This window comes from Thermobia domestica, chromosome 12, assembly GCF_964235325.1.
Source record: "Thermobia domestica chromosome 12, izTheDome1.hap1.1, whole genome shotgun sequence".
Classification (NCBI taxonomy): domain Eukaryota; kingdom Metazoa; phylum Arthropoda; class Insecta; order Zygentoma; family Lepismatidae; genus Thermobia; species Thermobia domestica.
The window spans coordinates 204,877,828-204,890,919 of record NC_137465.1 but is presented as its reverse complement, the minus strand read 5'-3'; the positions used below and the strand labels follow the sequence as shown (position 1 = coordinate 204,890,919).

Below are 13,092 nucleotides of genomic sequence, written 5' to 3'. Positions count from 1 at the left end.
GTTGTGCCTCTATATCAGCGTTTCCGAACCGCTGGTGTGCCGCGAGGAAATCGAAACAAAATTATTAATTTTATACGAACCAAATTGCAAGACATGGGAAAAAATGTATATTTTTGTATTTCACATTACTATGAATTTCTACCATGGAAAAAATTACTGTAGTTGCAAGACGGTATTTTGGCTCGTACACATTTCCCCAGTTAGCTGCTGTGTTACGCTTCAATTGAGACTCAAACTAACACCGAGAAATGGAAGCACTTGTACGGTACGCGTCAAGTGAACGTTCGTAGAACACTCATTCGCATGTGAATGGCAGAACAACACTTTGTTCAACAGGTGTGTTTTCGACGCATCGCGAGCTGTGTGATTGCAATAATATGCATCGGTTTTGGTTAAAAAAGCAGAGTGAAAAGTACAAGACATTTGTTTGTTCGTTCGTTATTTATTTAGTAATCTTCATTTAGTAGTGAAAGGTTGGATACAGTTTTCATAAAAGAAAGTTTTTTTCCCCCCCTAAAAATCTGAGTCCTATATTTCATTGTAATTGTTTTCTATTTTAAAACTAGAATAAAAAATAAGCATAATGAATTAGCATAGAGGAAAACCAGTGATCGAGCTTTCATCTCTGTGGGTAGATCAGTAATCACAGAAAAAAATTACCATGGTATTTTATATTTGCAAATAATAATAATAATATCTATGAGTGTGCCGCGAGAATTCAAGTTACACCCGTAGTGTGCCGCAAGTTGAAAAAGGTTGGGAAACGCTGCTCTATATATAAGTAAATAAATACCTTACAGTACTTCTTTCCTATGAAAAAATTGTAGGACTGGTGGTTTTTCATGCATGCGAAGTTGATTTGTGATGTTCGTAATTTTAAAATAAAAAGTTCTGCAGCGCATTTTACTTTCTTTACTTCAGCAGCAGCAACATTGCACAACACAGCTCTTTAGTGCTAGTACGTAACAAGAAGGCAGTCTTTAGTAGTTGATCTGCTAACTCGTACTCCCTGCGTGTAATCTAGGAGAAACGAGACATTTAATATTAATTTTTCTTTCGTTGTTTTGTATTATCTATCCGGTGAAAATCATATGAATCATCGGAAGTACTCCGATTATTATTATTATTATTATTATTATTATTATTATTATTATTATTAAAATCTTATTTGTTAATGAAATGATAATTAAGATTTTCATGATTCGTCTTCTTTGTAGGTGGCTCGTTGATTTGCTGTGATATTTGCCCTGCGTCATTCCATGCGGAGTGTTTGAATATTAATCCTCCTGAAGGTAGTTTTTATTGTGAAGACTGTGAATCTGGAAGGTTCCCATTGTTTGGAGAGATTGTTTGGGTGAAATTGGGCGCTTACAGGTAAGTAAGTTATCTTTTTCATATTGCGCGAAAGGTCTGGGTTTGTTTCATGGCGGGGGTCTAAATATAGTATGGATTCACTTTAAACTGTAGATCCACGTCTGTATAGGGTTTTATTTCAAGAAGACTTTAAATTGCAAACTCGCGTGGCTAGGGGTCGAACCAAAGATGCTTGTACCAGAGATGATCGCTGTACGAATGAGCCACTATGCTTGGTTGACTAGTATTGTAAAAATTATGAACAACAGATTGAATAAAATGTGCAATAAAGAATTTTTAAAAGTTATGTTTGGATACTGACAGCGAACACATTCAGCACATTACAAGCTTTTCTGGTTTTCAAGTTTTAATGATTTTATGTATCAGCCTCACGATTTAACAATAAAATATCATTTAAAAGGAAAGGAACAACCTTAGTATGTGGATACTTTTCTTTTGCTAGGTGGTGGCCGGCGCACATTTTGTTTCCCAGTGAAATTCCAGAGAACATTGATAGTCGTCCTCATTACCAGGGAGAATTTGCAGTGCGTTTTTTTGGCTCTCATGATTATTATTGGGTCAATCAGGGCAGAGTGTTCCTCTATCAGGACGGGGTAAGTACGTCGCTATTGCTCTTATTTATTTTTCACATTCGTGCTAAAGTTAAAAGTGTAATAAAGCTTCATAAAGAAGTTGTTTAGGAGATGAATTAAGAGTTTCTTGCAAGAGCGAACTGCATGAAAATAGTGTAGTAAAAATGCATGCGATTGGGATGTGTGTGTATAAATCGGCAATATAATATTCTGCTGTGCGATGGAATATGTGCAAGTTTAAATATGTTTTAGAAGTTCTAAATCGGTGGTGGCCAATTAATAACGCCCACTTCAGGCCAGCACAAAATATGGCTTTTTACTAACATACAAAGAGTGAAAAAGTCATTTTCTGGACCGAGACTCCAACCCGGGATCTCTGACTATCGTGCTGATGCGTTAACCACTAAGCCACCCAGTCCGCTTCCCAGAATAGTGAAACACCCTCTCACTTCTGTAGTCGGTGCTCTCCACTCAGACCTTTCATTAATTTATGATTTTTTCACGGTTAAAAGCCAACTCTCGATTTAAGTGTTATGATGGCCAGCTACACTCTTCCTGTTATACATGGAATTGAAGAAATAAAGAAGAAACCATTTCCTTTGGAGGTCAAAATTGACAAGATGTTTACCGCTATTTGAAAATAACATCAATCCACATACGCATCATTTTGTTGTATGACATTCTGCCATTTTTCTTGCATCACCATAAAACTTCTGGAGTCTCTAGTCCAAAAACTGTAAGACATGGCTTTTACAGGTTTCTTTCGAAAATAATTTAAAGAGGTGTACGGTCTGGTGTTGTCAGCGTTGTATACAGTGCCATTTCTTTTGAATTGCTAGAATGCACTTAACTAGTTGTCAAGAAACTGTGTCTACCAGCCAAGAGAATCAACATAACGTCTAAGTGGCATGAATCACGGTAGGAGGAACCTCGGCGTCCTCCCCTGCACACTTATTTTGGAGCAAAAGACTTCGTCGTTTCACAATAAACTTACATGCTCATGTTGCAGGTTTTTTGCTGCGGACTGTACAAACGCACAGCATAGCCTTCCTGGGCATCAGTGTGTGGGTTTTGTCACTATAGAGCTGCTCGCTTCGACTATGATTTTTATCGCAAATTGTTGTTGTAGGTTATCCACTTTTAATCACTTGTGGGCAACGCTTAGAGATTCGTAGATAGAAATTCGATTGAGTAAATTTTTTTGAATCAGATTATGTGGCACCCAATCGTCTAGCTTCTTTTTGCAGCCAGCTTTCTCCAGATGATTTAACATTGATTGGTGATGGATTGTGATACACCAGCCTTCTGTGAAAGATAACCTGTAGGGATGACCCCATGGCAGTTTCAAAAATCCGAGAGCGTGCCCTTACCGGCATACTTTTGCACCTTTTTGCGTTTTTGAACGAAGGTGAGGATGAGTGTTTCCACTCCTTGCTCATCTGTTCTGTCTCAGGATCACATAGATAGCTTCAACATTCATCGATTGTTATCAAACGGGGGAAAAAAATATTTTGCTCCAAAAGATTCAGCAAGTGACTCGACATGTTACGCCGTTTTCTCTGGAGAGGAGTCAGCAAACACGGAACCCAAATGCCCACACCTCAGGATTCCCACCAATCTGGAAAAGTCAAGGAATTTTAAACGTCTCAAAACCCATTTATCTTTTTGTCGTATCCCGCTATTTGGTAGTGGATATTTTATAAAATAGTTACTTACACTATGAATGGTAGATGAGAAACCCCCTGGTCGGGGAAAATGTAATTGCGTTTTTATATTATATATAAACCTGGAAATTTTTAAATCGTGACCTGGAAAGCCTGGAAAAGTAAGAAAAAGTATGCTCACCAAATAAGTGAGAATCCTGTCTTAGACATGCGCAGTTCTTCATTAATTATTTTCTATACACTACCATAACTAGAGTCTGCTGTGCTGAATGGTTCTCCTCGGGTCTTCCAGGGTTACTCCTCGATTTTCCTCACTGGCTGCATTGTCCGTAATTGATGGACGTCCATGTCGTAGTTCATCTGTTAGAGACATGTGGTCTATTTTTGAAAATTCCACTTTGAACTTATGACAGTATTATAGGTGGTCAATAACTATCGTACATAAGTTTCATTTCATCATGAATTTGGCGGGTGCTGTAACTCTTGAAATGCTTAATAATGCTACAAGCTTTTTTCTTCATCATCTTGCATGAAATTTGAGCTTGTACTCAAAATTAACTTGGATTCTTCTTTCCTTCCATTCTGTAAATGAAAAAGCAACTACAGGTGTAATTTCCTAACGTACTAATATAATATTTGACGGCTAATGTATGATTGTAAGTGTGTGTTCTATATTAAAGGTACTAAGGTATAGTTGCCTGATTTTATTTATTTATTTATTTATTAAATGAAATCTCTCTTTTTTTGTAGGATTCCGGTAGCAAAAATGCCAAGCAAACTCCCGTTTATATTCGAGCATTAGAGGAAGCTTCGGAAGCGTTTAAATTACGTGAATTAGAAAAGGCAACACGGGACGCCGAATTGAAACCGGGACTGGTAAGTTGCTGATTCTGTATTTTTATAGTTGTGTTCCAGATTACAAAATTGTAGCTATTTCAGTATTCTTGAAAGCTGGGAAATGGCGACGGACGAGTTAACAATATCTTGTGTGTTTTTATTTAAGGGTTAAGAACAATTTAATTTGAAGCTATTCTTGTGGGGAGTAATAATCCTGAATGAGTTTCTTTTGGATATTATAGAACAAAATAACTTTTTATGTATTTATGTATTTTAGTGAAAGAAACTAAGGGTTTTCTAAGCTATAATTTTTTTTCTCCTTTCTTTTGATGGAGCTTAATCAATTCAGAGAAAATACCTAAAGCGTTGCTAGCTTATTCCTTTTAGTGTATTTGGTCCTAGGTTGATTCGTTCATTCAGAATTGAGTATCGTTTTTCAAGTAGAGGGTATATGACCATGCACCTACAATTGAACGTGGAGTCCGGATCATTTGGATTGTGTTGCTGAAAATGTGTTGTCATATTGCTATTTTTCAACAGCTAACATACATTTCAATACAGAATCATTTATTGCAACTAAGGCGGCTCAGTAGTAGAGCACTGACTTCTGTTACGAAGGGTTTACAGATTCGGTTCTGGGTATATGAGCGTAGTGTACTATTTTATGCTTGGGAGTTTTCTTCTGATTTTTCCCTTTCTCATTACACTATTTTTTCAGTATCATTGGCCTGCATTTAAAGTCAGTTTCCTTTAATCTCGAGTGCACGATTCTTAAACATTAAACTTTTTTGGTTGCGCTAGCTGTGTGTGTCCCACCATTAAAAATTGAATCCAGGACCACTGTACTAACTTGGTTTCTAGAGGGAAAGGTTGCACAGTGTCCCACCTACTGGTGTGAAAAGCCTCAGAGTCGATCTCAGCCCATGTGAATTTCTTGTAAAGAACGTTGTCTCCCCCCTTCGTTTTCGTTCCACTAATTGTTCCATAATCATTCACTTCCATTAAACAATCTTAGCTTAACTGAAGATTTCATGGGAAAGCTACGTGGTAGCACTTTTCCACGCCAAGTTTTCTGTGACAGATTCAAAAACTGCAGGGAAAATTGATGAGCATTGGGGTCAACGACCATCAAGAGCATAATTAATCGACATAAACACCACGACATTCCAATATTTCATTCACCTAATAAAGGGAAAAGAAAGCGACCTTGTATTGCGGTGACTCCACTTGTAGCTCAGAAGTTGCGCTGAATGGCCCTGCAGGAAAACCGTCCTACACAACATGTGATAGCAAGACGATTGCATGTGACACAGTCAACTGTTGAGCTGCAACCTATGTGGCAAAGTAAAGCTTCAAATGGCGTCCGGGCCATCGGAGGAAGAGAAAGACCCATTGCAGCTGCCTCTACGAACGGCATCTATACGGGGAAAAGTGGAAGTTTGTTGCCACACTCAATGAAGCATATATTTTATCTATCAGTGTGTGGCAAAATTCGAGTCGTAAGGTATATCCCAGAGACGCAAAAACCCTTCCTGACTTCATCCGTCAGTGCAAAGCAAGTTTCTCGAAGGGATTTCTGATTGTCACAAGTTAACGATTCAGCAGGTGCCTAAAAGCTGCAAAATCAACTCCACATTTTATCAGCAACATATCCTCACACCAATTTATACAGATCTGCCCTATTTGTATGGAAATGCAATAAGTTAAGCCCGTAGGCATATGGATAAGACCTCATCACATACATTCCGTTCTACACAGATTTTTGCAGGCACCGGCATCTAGACTTTTCCATTCCAGAACATACCAGTGAAGTCATTTGATGCCAGTCCCATGGATTTTTGCGGTTTGACCTATTGGAAAGAGCACTTGCATCTCGCCATGTCATCACTGTCCGTGACCTCTGAAAAATCTCTACGAATGGTGGCTCAAGATTCCCGTTCCAGTACTTGAACGGAGCTTCCTACAGTGGAAGTTACGGTGAAAAGCTATTGGCAAGACATGCTGCTCACATCGAAGGAAACCGACGTGGTTCCATGGTCCTGAGGGAGGTGAGATATCAAAATCTGCTCATCAATCTTCTATGGTGACATGACCTGGGCGATGAGAGTCAGTCACTTCTACTCCGTATAATAGTATATGGATCAAGTGAAACATGCACAACCTATGTTTTCTTTAGCTAGCATATGTTTTGTTTGGAAGCGAAAATATGACTTTTGAAACCTTGGACTTACGTCGACAACGGAAGTAATGAAACTACTAAACTCATTGATTGAGTGCAGTTTTTAGCGAAAGCGCTTTTTAGTGTATGATTATGTCTGTTTTCTGGTAATTCATTATATTCCTTTCTTTGAACTCTTTCTTTATCTCTTTTACTCATACACACACACACACTGTTCACTTTCATTTTTTTTTTTTTTTTAATTTTCAGAAACCTCCGCCGTACGTAAAGATCAAGTGCAACAAAGCTATCGCTCCTGTTCGATTGTGTGATGTGGACCCATCACAGCTTACACCCTGTGACTGTGACCCAAATTCAGAAACTCCGTGTGGACCTGATAGTAACTGTCTTAACAGGTATGTTAAATACCGTAGTATGCCAATACATATGTATTTAATTCTACAAGATAAAGCTTGTGAAGTATTCACACACACACACACAAATCTAACTTGATTCAGATCTAACAAATTTCTTTTTTATTCATTCTGTTTTTTCATCTCCAGGAAATGAAATGTGAACGCCATTAAATATTTGTTCACTACCAATCGAATTTGGAATAATGGCAATGATGCATCTATGAACGTACGGATAATACTACAAAGAAACTTGAGGTTTTGTACATATAACAACAATTGAGAGTTTTCAATAGGAAAGATGTTTCTGTCCACTCGTGTTAAAATAAGTTTAGTACTTTCTCCGATTTTTTAGTTTAATCATTATTGATATTCCTTCCTTCGCTTAGAATCCTGATGGTGGAATGCCATCCTGAAGTGTGTCCTGCCAAAGAGAAATGTTGGAATCAGCGGTTCCAGAAACGCATTTATCCTCCTTTAGAGCCATATAAAACAGATGCCAGAGGCTGGGGACTAAGAGCACAGACTGACATTAAGAAAGGTAAGCTGTATCGTAGTTTTAAATAACTCAAATTCTTAAATAAAAGCTTAACCGAAATAATGAGTAGAAAGTTGTACAGAACTATTAATACGAGAGCGACTTAAGCAAACCCACTTACAAAACTTTCGGTAAAATTTTGTTTTTCTGACTGCACAGTAACTTTTTTTTTCCCCCTCGCCAGAGTTAGAAACATCTTCAAGAGTTATTGTATGCCAACCTTGCTGCTGATTTTTGAAGGTCCAGAACTTTGTTTATTTCGCGCTCTTTTTTTTCACTTGAACCTTCAAATTTTCTTAGAATTCCTTTAGATGTTTTCGCTGTGTTTATTGAATGAATGACATGACTGTGATTGCTGTTACAACCAGAGTGTTATAAATATTGCGAGAAAAATCATAAATCAGTTGATACCATAGCATTAGGTTTGTTGTCTATCGCAAACGTTGTTTTTGTTGTGTTCCACATATATCTCCGTATATTGGAAGCTCTCACGAAGCTATACGGTTAGCGTGCGCTTTTTCGGGATGGGAGATCGTGGTTCGGATCCCATGTTAAGCTGTAGGTCCAAGTCTCATGTAACCTTGCTACTAAAAGAACGCTAAATCCTATATATTGCGTTTTTTTTCTTCGTTTTGCATTCACATACAAACCCATTGCTTCTTGGGAAAGCTACAAGTGTGTACTGCTCCACTAAAGTGAACCTGTACAGTTGTCATCATCATTATAAATCTGCACAATTGTTATGTCAGTACGATTTCATATTTATGTTGATATTTAAGTTTATTTTATTTATTTACTTTCATGTTTTAGTTGTTTCAAGTTTTGTTGTAATATTAATCCAGTTTATAGGAATGAACTTCTAATTTGTTTTCTAGTTATAATAGTGTTTTCAAACATTAGGTGATATGTGTATAAATTCTGCACCTGAATACGAAAAGGAGAAAAGCAAGTTAAAATTTAAATAATATACGTATAAAAAAATGGTTTTGTAATGTATAAAGTTTGAGTCTTCTTAGTGAAACGTCAATTTTTAAGCAACTTCGTACATTCTGTGGTTTTGTTATTGGAAGGAGAAATATAATTCCAAAAAATTTATTAAATTCAAGTTAGATGGAAATTTGATGGACTTTGTGAGTACCAAAAATGGAATTATAGCTACGAAGCAAAACCACCGGTAGCTTGTATTTTTTTATTATATTTAAAGCTATTTGAAGGCGAACATTACAAAATGATGTTTAGCTAAGCAGTTTAATCTTGTCCAGGAGGTGAAGCCTCCTGAATACATAATCTTTCCCCAAAATGAATCTGTACTAAATTTAATGAAATAATAAGACTAACTGGAATTCTCAGTTTTAGGCCTAACAACTAAATCAACAGTTCTTTCGACAAAACATGTTTTCATTCAATATCATGTTCAGTATCCCAGGATGATACAGCAATTTAGATAGATATACATAATTCATTACTAATATGATATTACTAATGTATTTTCAAAGCGATGGAACTAAATATAATTTCCGTATTTTAAAATAAGAGAAACAACAGTAAATAACCATATGGAATCTCATCATCTACAACATGCATAATTAATTACTATCTAAAAGATAAAATAAAAATACTACGAAATGAATAATAAATAAAGCAACAAGATATTGATGAGTTGTTATGGAATGCTAAGGAAATGGATTATATATAATAAGTAATTAAAGAAGAAATATATGAAGGAGATATATATACATAAGAAGAATAAATAAATAAATAAAAGGTAACTACGCATTTATTAATAAATAAATAAATAGCGATTAAATAATTTGATGAGTCAATGTCCATATTATAAGCTAAGACAGCGTCTTTGGTTATGATAATTTTAGTTCCACTGACTATTAAACTTTTGCCTAATAGATTACCAACTGAACTTACTTACCTGGGACTGTACCAGTATGTTTATCTGTAATTACATTAGATACACATATATATATATATATATAATATTTATCTTGTACTTTCTGATATAATTTACTATGATGGCTTGTCTTGTACTTATGTGTCAAATTATTCTATGTAATACATGTGTCAAATTTGATTTCGTGTCATGTTTCTTTGTAATGTCTGCTAATACGTTTTGTTTCAGCAATATTTTCGTAATACACCCTCCATTCCAAAAGAAACCGAACTTTTGAAAACAAATAGTACCACTAGTGCCATCTGTTGTAATATTTTACCGGTAGATGGCGTAGTCCCTCATTGACAACTGGTATAAATGTCATGACATTTGGATGCACGGCAACAAAGTTATTGCGTTTCAACTGTCAGTGTGTTGTGTACATCGGTCGGAAAATGAGTTTCAAACAACGAGCTGCAATTGAGTTTTGTGTTAAACTGGGTAAAACTTTTAGTGAAACGCACCAAATGCTACAAAATGCATATGGTGATGAGTGTCTATCCCGTACGCAAGTTTACGAGTGGTTCAGGCGATTCAAATCGGGTAGAGAGATGCTGGATGATGACGAAAGATCAGGCCGTCCCAGAACCGGATTATCGGAAGAAAACATCGAAAAAGTGCGTGAATTCATCAAACATAACAAAAAATCGTCGGTGAAAGTTATTGAAATGGAATTAGGCATTCCTCAAACAATTGCATACCGCATTTTGACCGAAGTTTTGGGCCTTAAGAAGGTTAATTCGCGGTTTGTACCACACAAACTCACCGAAGACCAAAAAGTTGATCGAATTTCGCATTGCAAAGACATCGTTAAAAGTGCTCGGCAGGATCGAAACTTCTTGAAATCGATTGTAACTGGTGACGAGACGTGGTGTTTTGAATATGAGCCCGAAACAAAGCGGCAAAGTGCTGAATGGAGAGCGCCGGATGAAGGAACACCCAAAAAAAGTCGCTTGGTGAAGTCAAAAGTTAAGGTGATGCTGATTTGTTTTTACGATTCAAAAGGAATTATCCACAAAGAATTTGTTCAGCCCGGCCAGACAGTCACTGGAGAGTTTTACTTGGGCGTCATGAAGCGTTTGCTGGCAAGAATTCGTTGTATTCGGCCCGAATATCGCGAAATCGGCAGTTGGACTCTTTTGGACGATAATGCACCATCACATCGTTCGCGACTTGTAACTGAATTTTTGGTCAAAAATCACATTATTCGGTTGCATCATCCGCCCTATTCACCAGATCTCGCTCCGTGCGATTTCTATCTGTTCCCGAAACTGCATTTGGCGATGAAAGGAAAGTGGCACGCATCGATTGATGCCATTGAGAAGGCGACGACCGCCGTCCTAAAGACCATTCCAATAAAGGACATGGAGAAGTCGTTTGACAACTTGTTGGAGCGTGCAAATATGTGTATCGATGCAGAAGGGGAATACATTGATTAATAAAAATGATTTGTTCCAAAATGTACATTGCTTTTTTGTTTTTTTAAAACGTTCGGTTTCTTTTGGAATGGAGGGTGTACATATTACATATGTATTGTGGTGTAATTATTACATCAATAACTCAATTTCGATAAAGTAACCTTACAAAATTCATATTGTGAAATTCTGAATATTCCCAATTCGTTGATACATGCCTCTAATAAAATTTAGTGTAAACTTTTGTTCATGTGATAAACTGTATCTCAATTCTGATGAGTCGTACATGACTTCTAAAACCAATATCTCGGTCGTCCACCATCCGATGGACTCAAGATAAATTTTTTTCCGGAGAACAATCCGGCGGCGATCTATGGGCCGTGTTTGATGTTCCTATTTCCAGCAATTGCGGACAGAGGGCGTCGAACAGAAAATCACCGTTGCGCAACAACTGCCACCTCCAGTCTGATGTAATGTCACACGTCTGTCAACGGTAAGGATGTTTTTCGGGGCTGCAGACCTGTTAATAGTAGAACAGCAAACATTTCAACATTCAATGAATAAATAAATCGAATATCCATGTATTGCAGCTAATTTGTCTCAATTCTGGTGCTTGTGACGTATCAAGATTATCAAATCTTCATTAGGGCATCGTAGGCCAGTACCTCACACTCCCGTTCCATGTGACTCCCGTTGCTCTAATACCTGATCGTCCAACCTGTAGTAGACTTTCGTGTGTATGATAAACCTGTGAGCGCTTTCAGTTTAGAAGCACTGATAGAACGTATGAATCGTTTATCGGAACATTCCCTAATTTGTGTATATATATATATATATATATATATATATATATATATATATATATATATATATATATATATATATATATATATTGCTTCATTGCCTTTAATGTGGGTTCTGGCATGGCACGTCCTCATGTTGTGGATCGAGGAGAAGGCCTCTAGATATAGAAGTTAGCTGCGAACATACTGCATAAACTGTAGCGAACAGACAAGGAGTGGTCACCCAGCTTGGGGGTTTGGGTGAGGCTAACAACCTCATCTTGTCAAAAAAGGCACTTATTCAGAAATATTCACAAAGTCCTCGGACCAGGACTGATAATTTGACACGACCTCAGCAAATGAAAATGGACATGAGATTTGGAACATGGAATATTAGAAGTCTTTATAGTGTAGGCGCGTTAAAGTCTGTAACAAGTGAGTTAGAGAAATACAGGATGGAGCTAGTAGGAGTTCAGGAAGTTAGGTGGGAAGAAAATGGATCTGTGAATTGCGGAAATTTTACGTTCCTTTACGGGGAAGGAAATAAAAGTCACCAATTAGGAACAGGGTTTTTCGTTACAAGCGAATATAAGCAATTACGCGGATTAAATTTGTTACTGATAGACTTTCATTACTCTTAAGGATCGGTGATGTGATTATTTTCCTTAAATGTACATACCCCAACAGAAGATCAGGATGACGATATAAAAGACAGCTTTTACGAAGAAGTGGAACGGATATATGACCAACTCCTGCGATACCATATGAAAATTTTATTAGGGGATTTCAGTGCAAAGGGAGGACGAGAGGATATTTTCAAACCGATTATAGGGAACGAAAGTACATAAGGAAGGTAATGACAGTAGTGTTAGACTCGTGAACTTTGTAACATCCAAAAACCTTATCGTGAAGACTACAAAATTCCCACATCGCAACGTTCATAAATACACTTGGACCTCACCAGACGGAAAAACACATAATCAAATTGATCACTTTTTAGTAGATAGAAGAAGACAATCTAGCATAATTGAGTTCGGTCGTTTAGAGGGGTTGATTTTGACACTGATCACTAGCTGTAGCAGCGATAACAAGAATGAATTATAGTTGAATAAAGGAAATATTTAATAACTGAAAACGGGGAGATTTAAAGAAAGAAGAGAACCAGGCAAGAGAGGAATATCAGATTGAAGTTTCGAATATATTCTCGGTTTTGGAAGATTCGGAGTGCACTAGTGTTGAGGATATTTGGATTGAAATTAGGGATAGCGTTAAAATTTCAGGGAAAAAAAAAATGGGACACGCGCATATACGTAGGAACAAACCATGGTTCGACTAGGAATGCATTAAACTAGCGGAGAAGAGTAAACAGGGAAAATTACGCTGACTACAAAATCCGA

The 13,092-nt window shown here is 37.1% G+C and overlaps 1 protein-coding gene across 7 annotated transcripts in view; it reads left to right on the top strand.

Moving 5' to 3' along the window:
* NSD (Nuclear receptor binding SET domain protein) overlaps positions 1-13,092 on the top strand; it is a 136,619-nt gene that overhangs the window by 99,273 nt on the left and 24,254 nt on the right. For all 7 annotated transcript variants that reach the window (XM_081734597.1, XM_081734595.1, XM_081734593.1 and 4 more), the window contains 5 exons: positions 1,218-1,374; positions 1,817-1,967; positions 4,361-4,486; positions 6,876-7,021; positions 7,408-7,559. In XM_081734597.1, the coding sequence (XP_081590723.1) occupies positions 1,218-1,374; positions 1,817-1,967; positions 4,361-4,486; positions 6,876-7,021; positions 7,408-7,559 (732 nt within the window). The remainder of the gene's footprint in view (positions 1-1,217; positions 1,375-1,816; positions 1,968-4,360; positions 4,487-6,875; positions 7,022-7,407; positions 7,560-13,092) is intronic.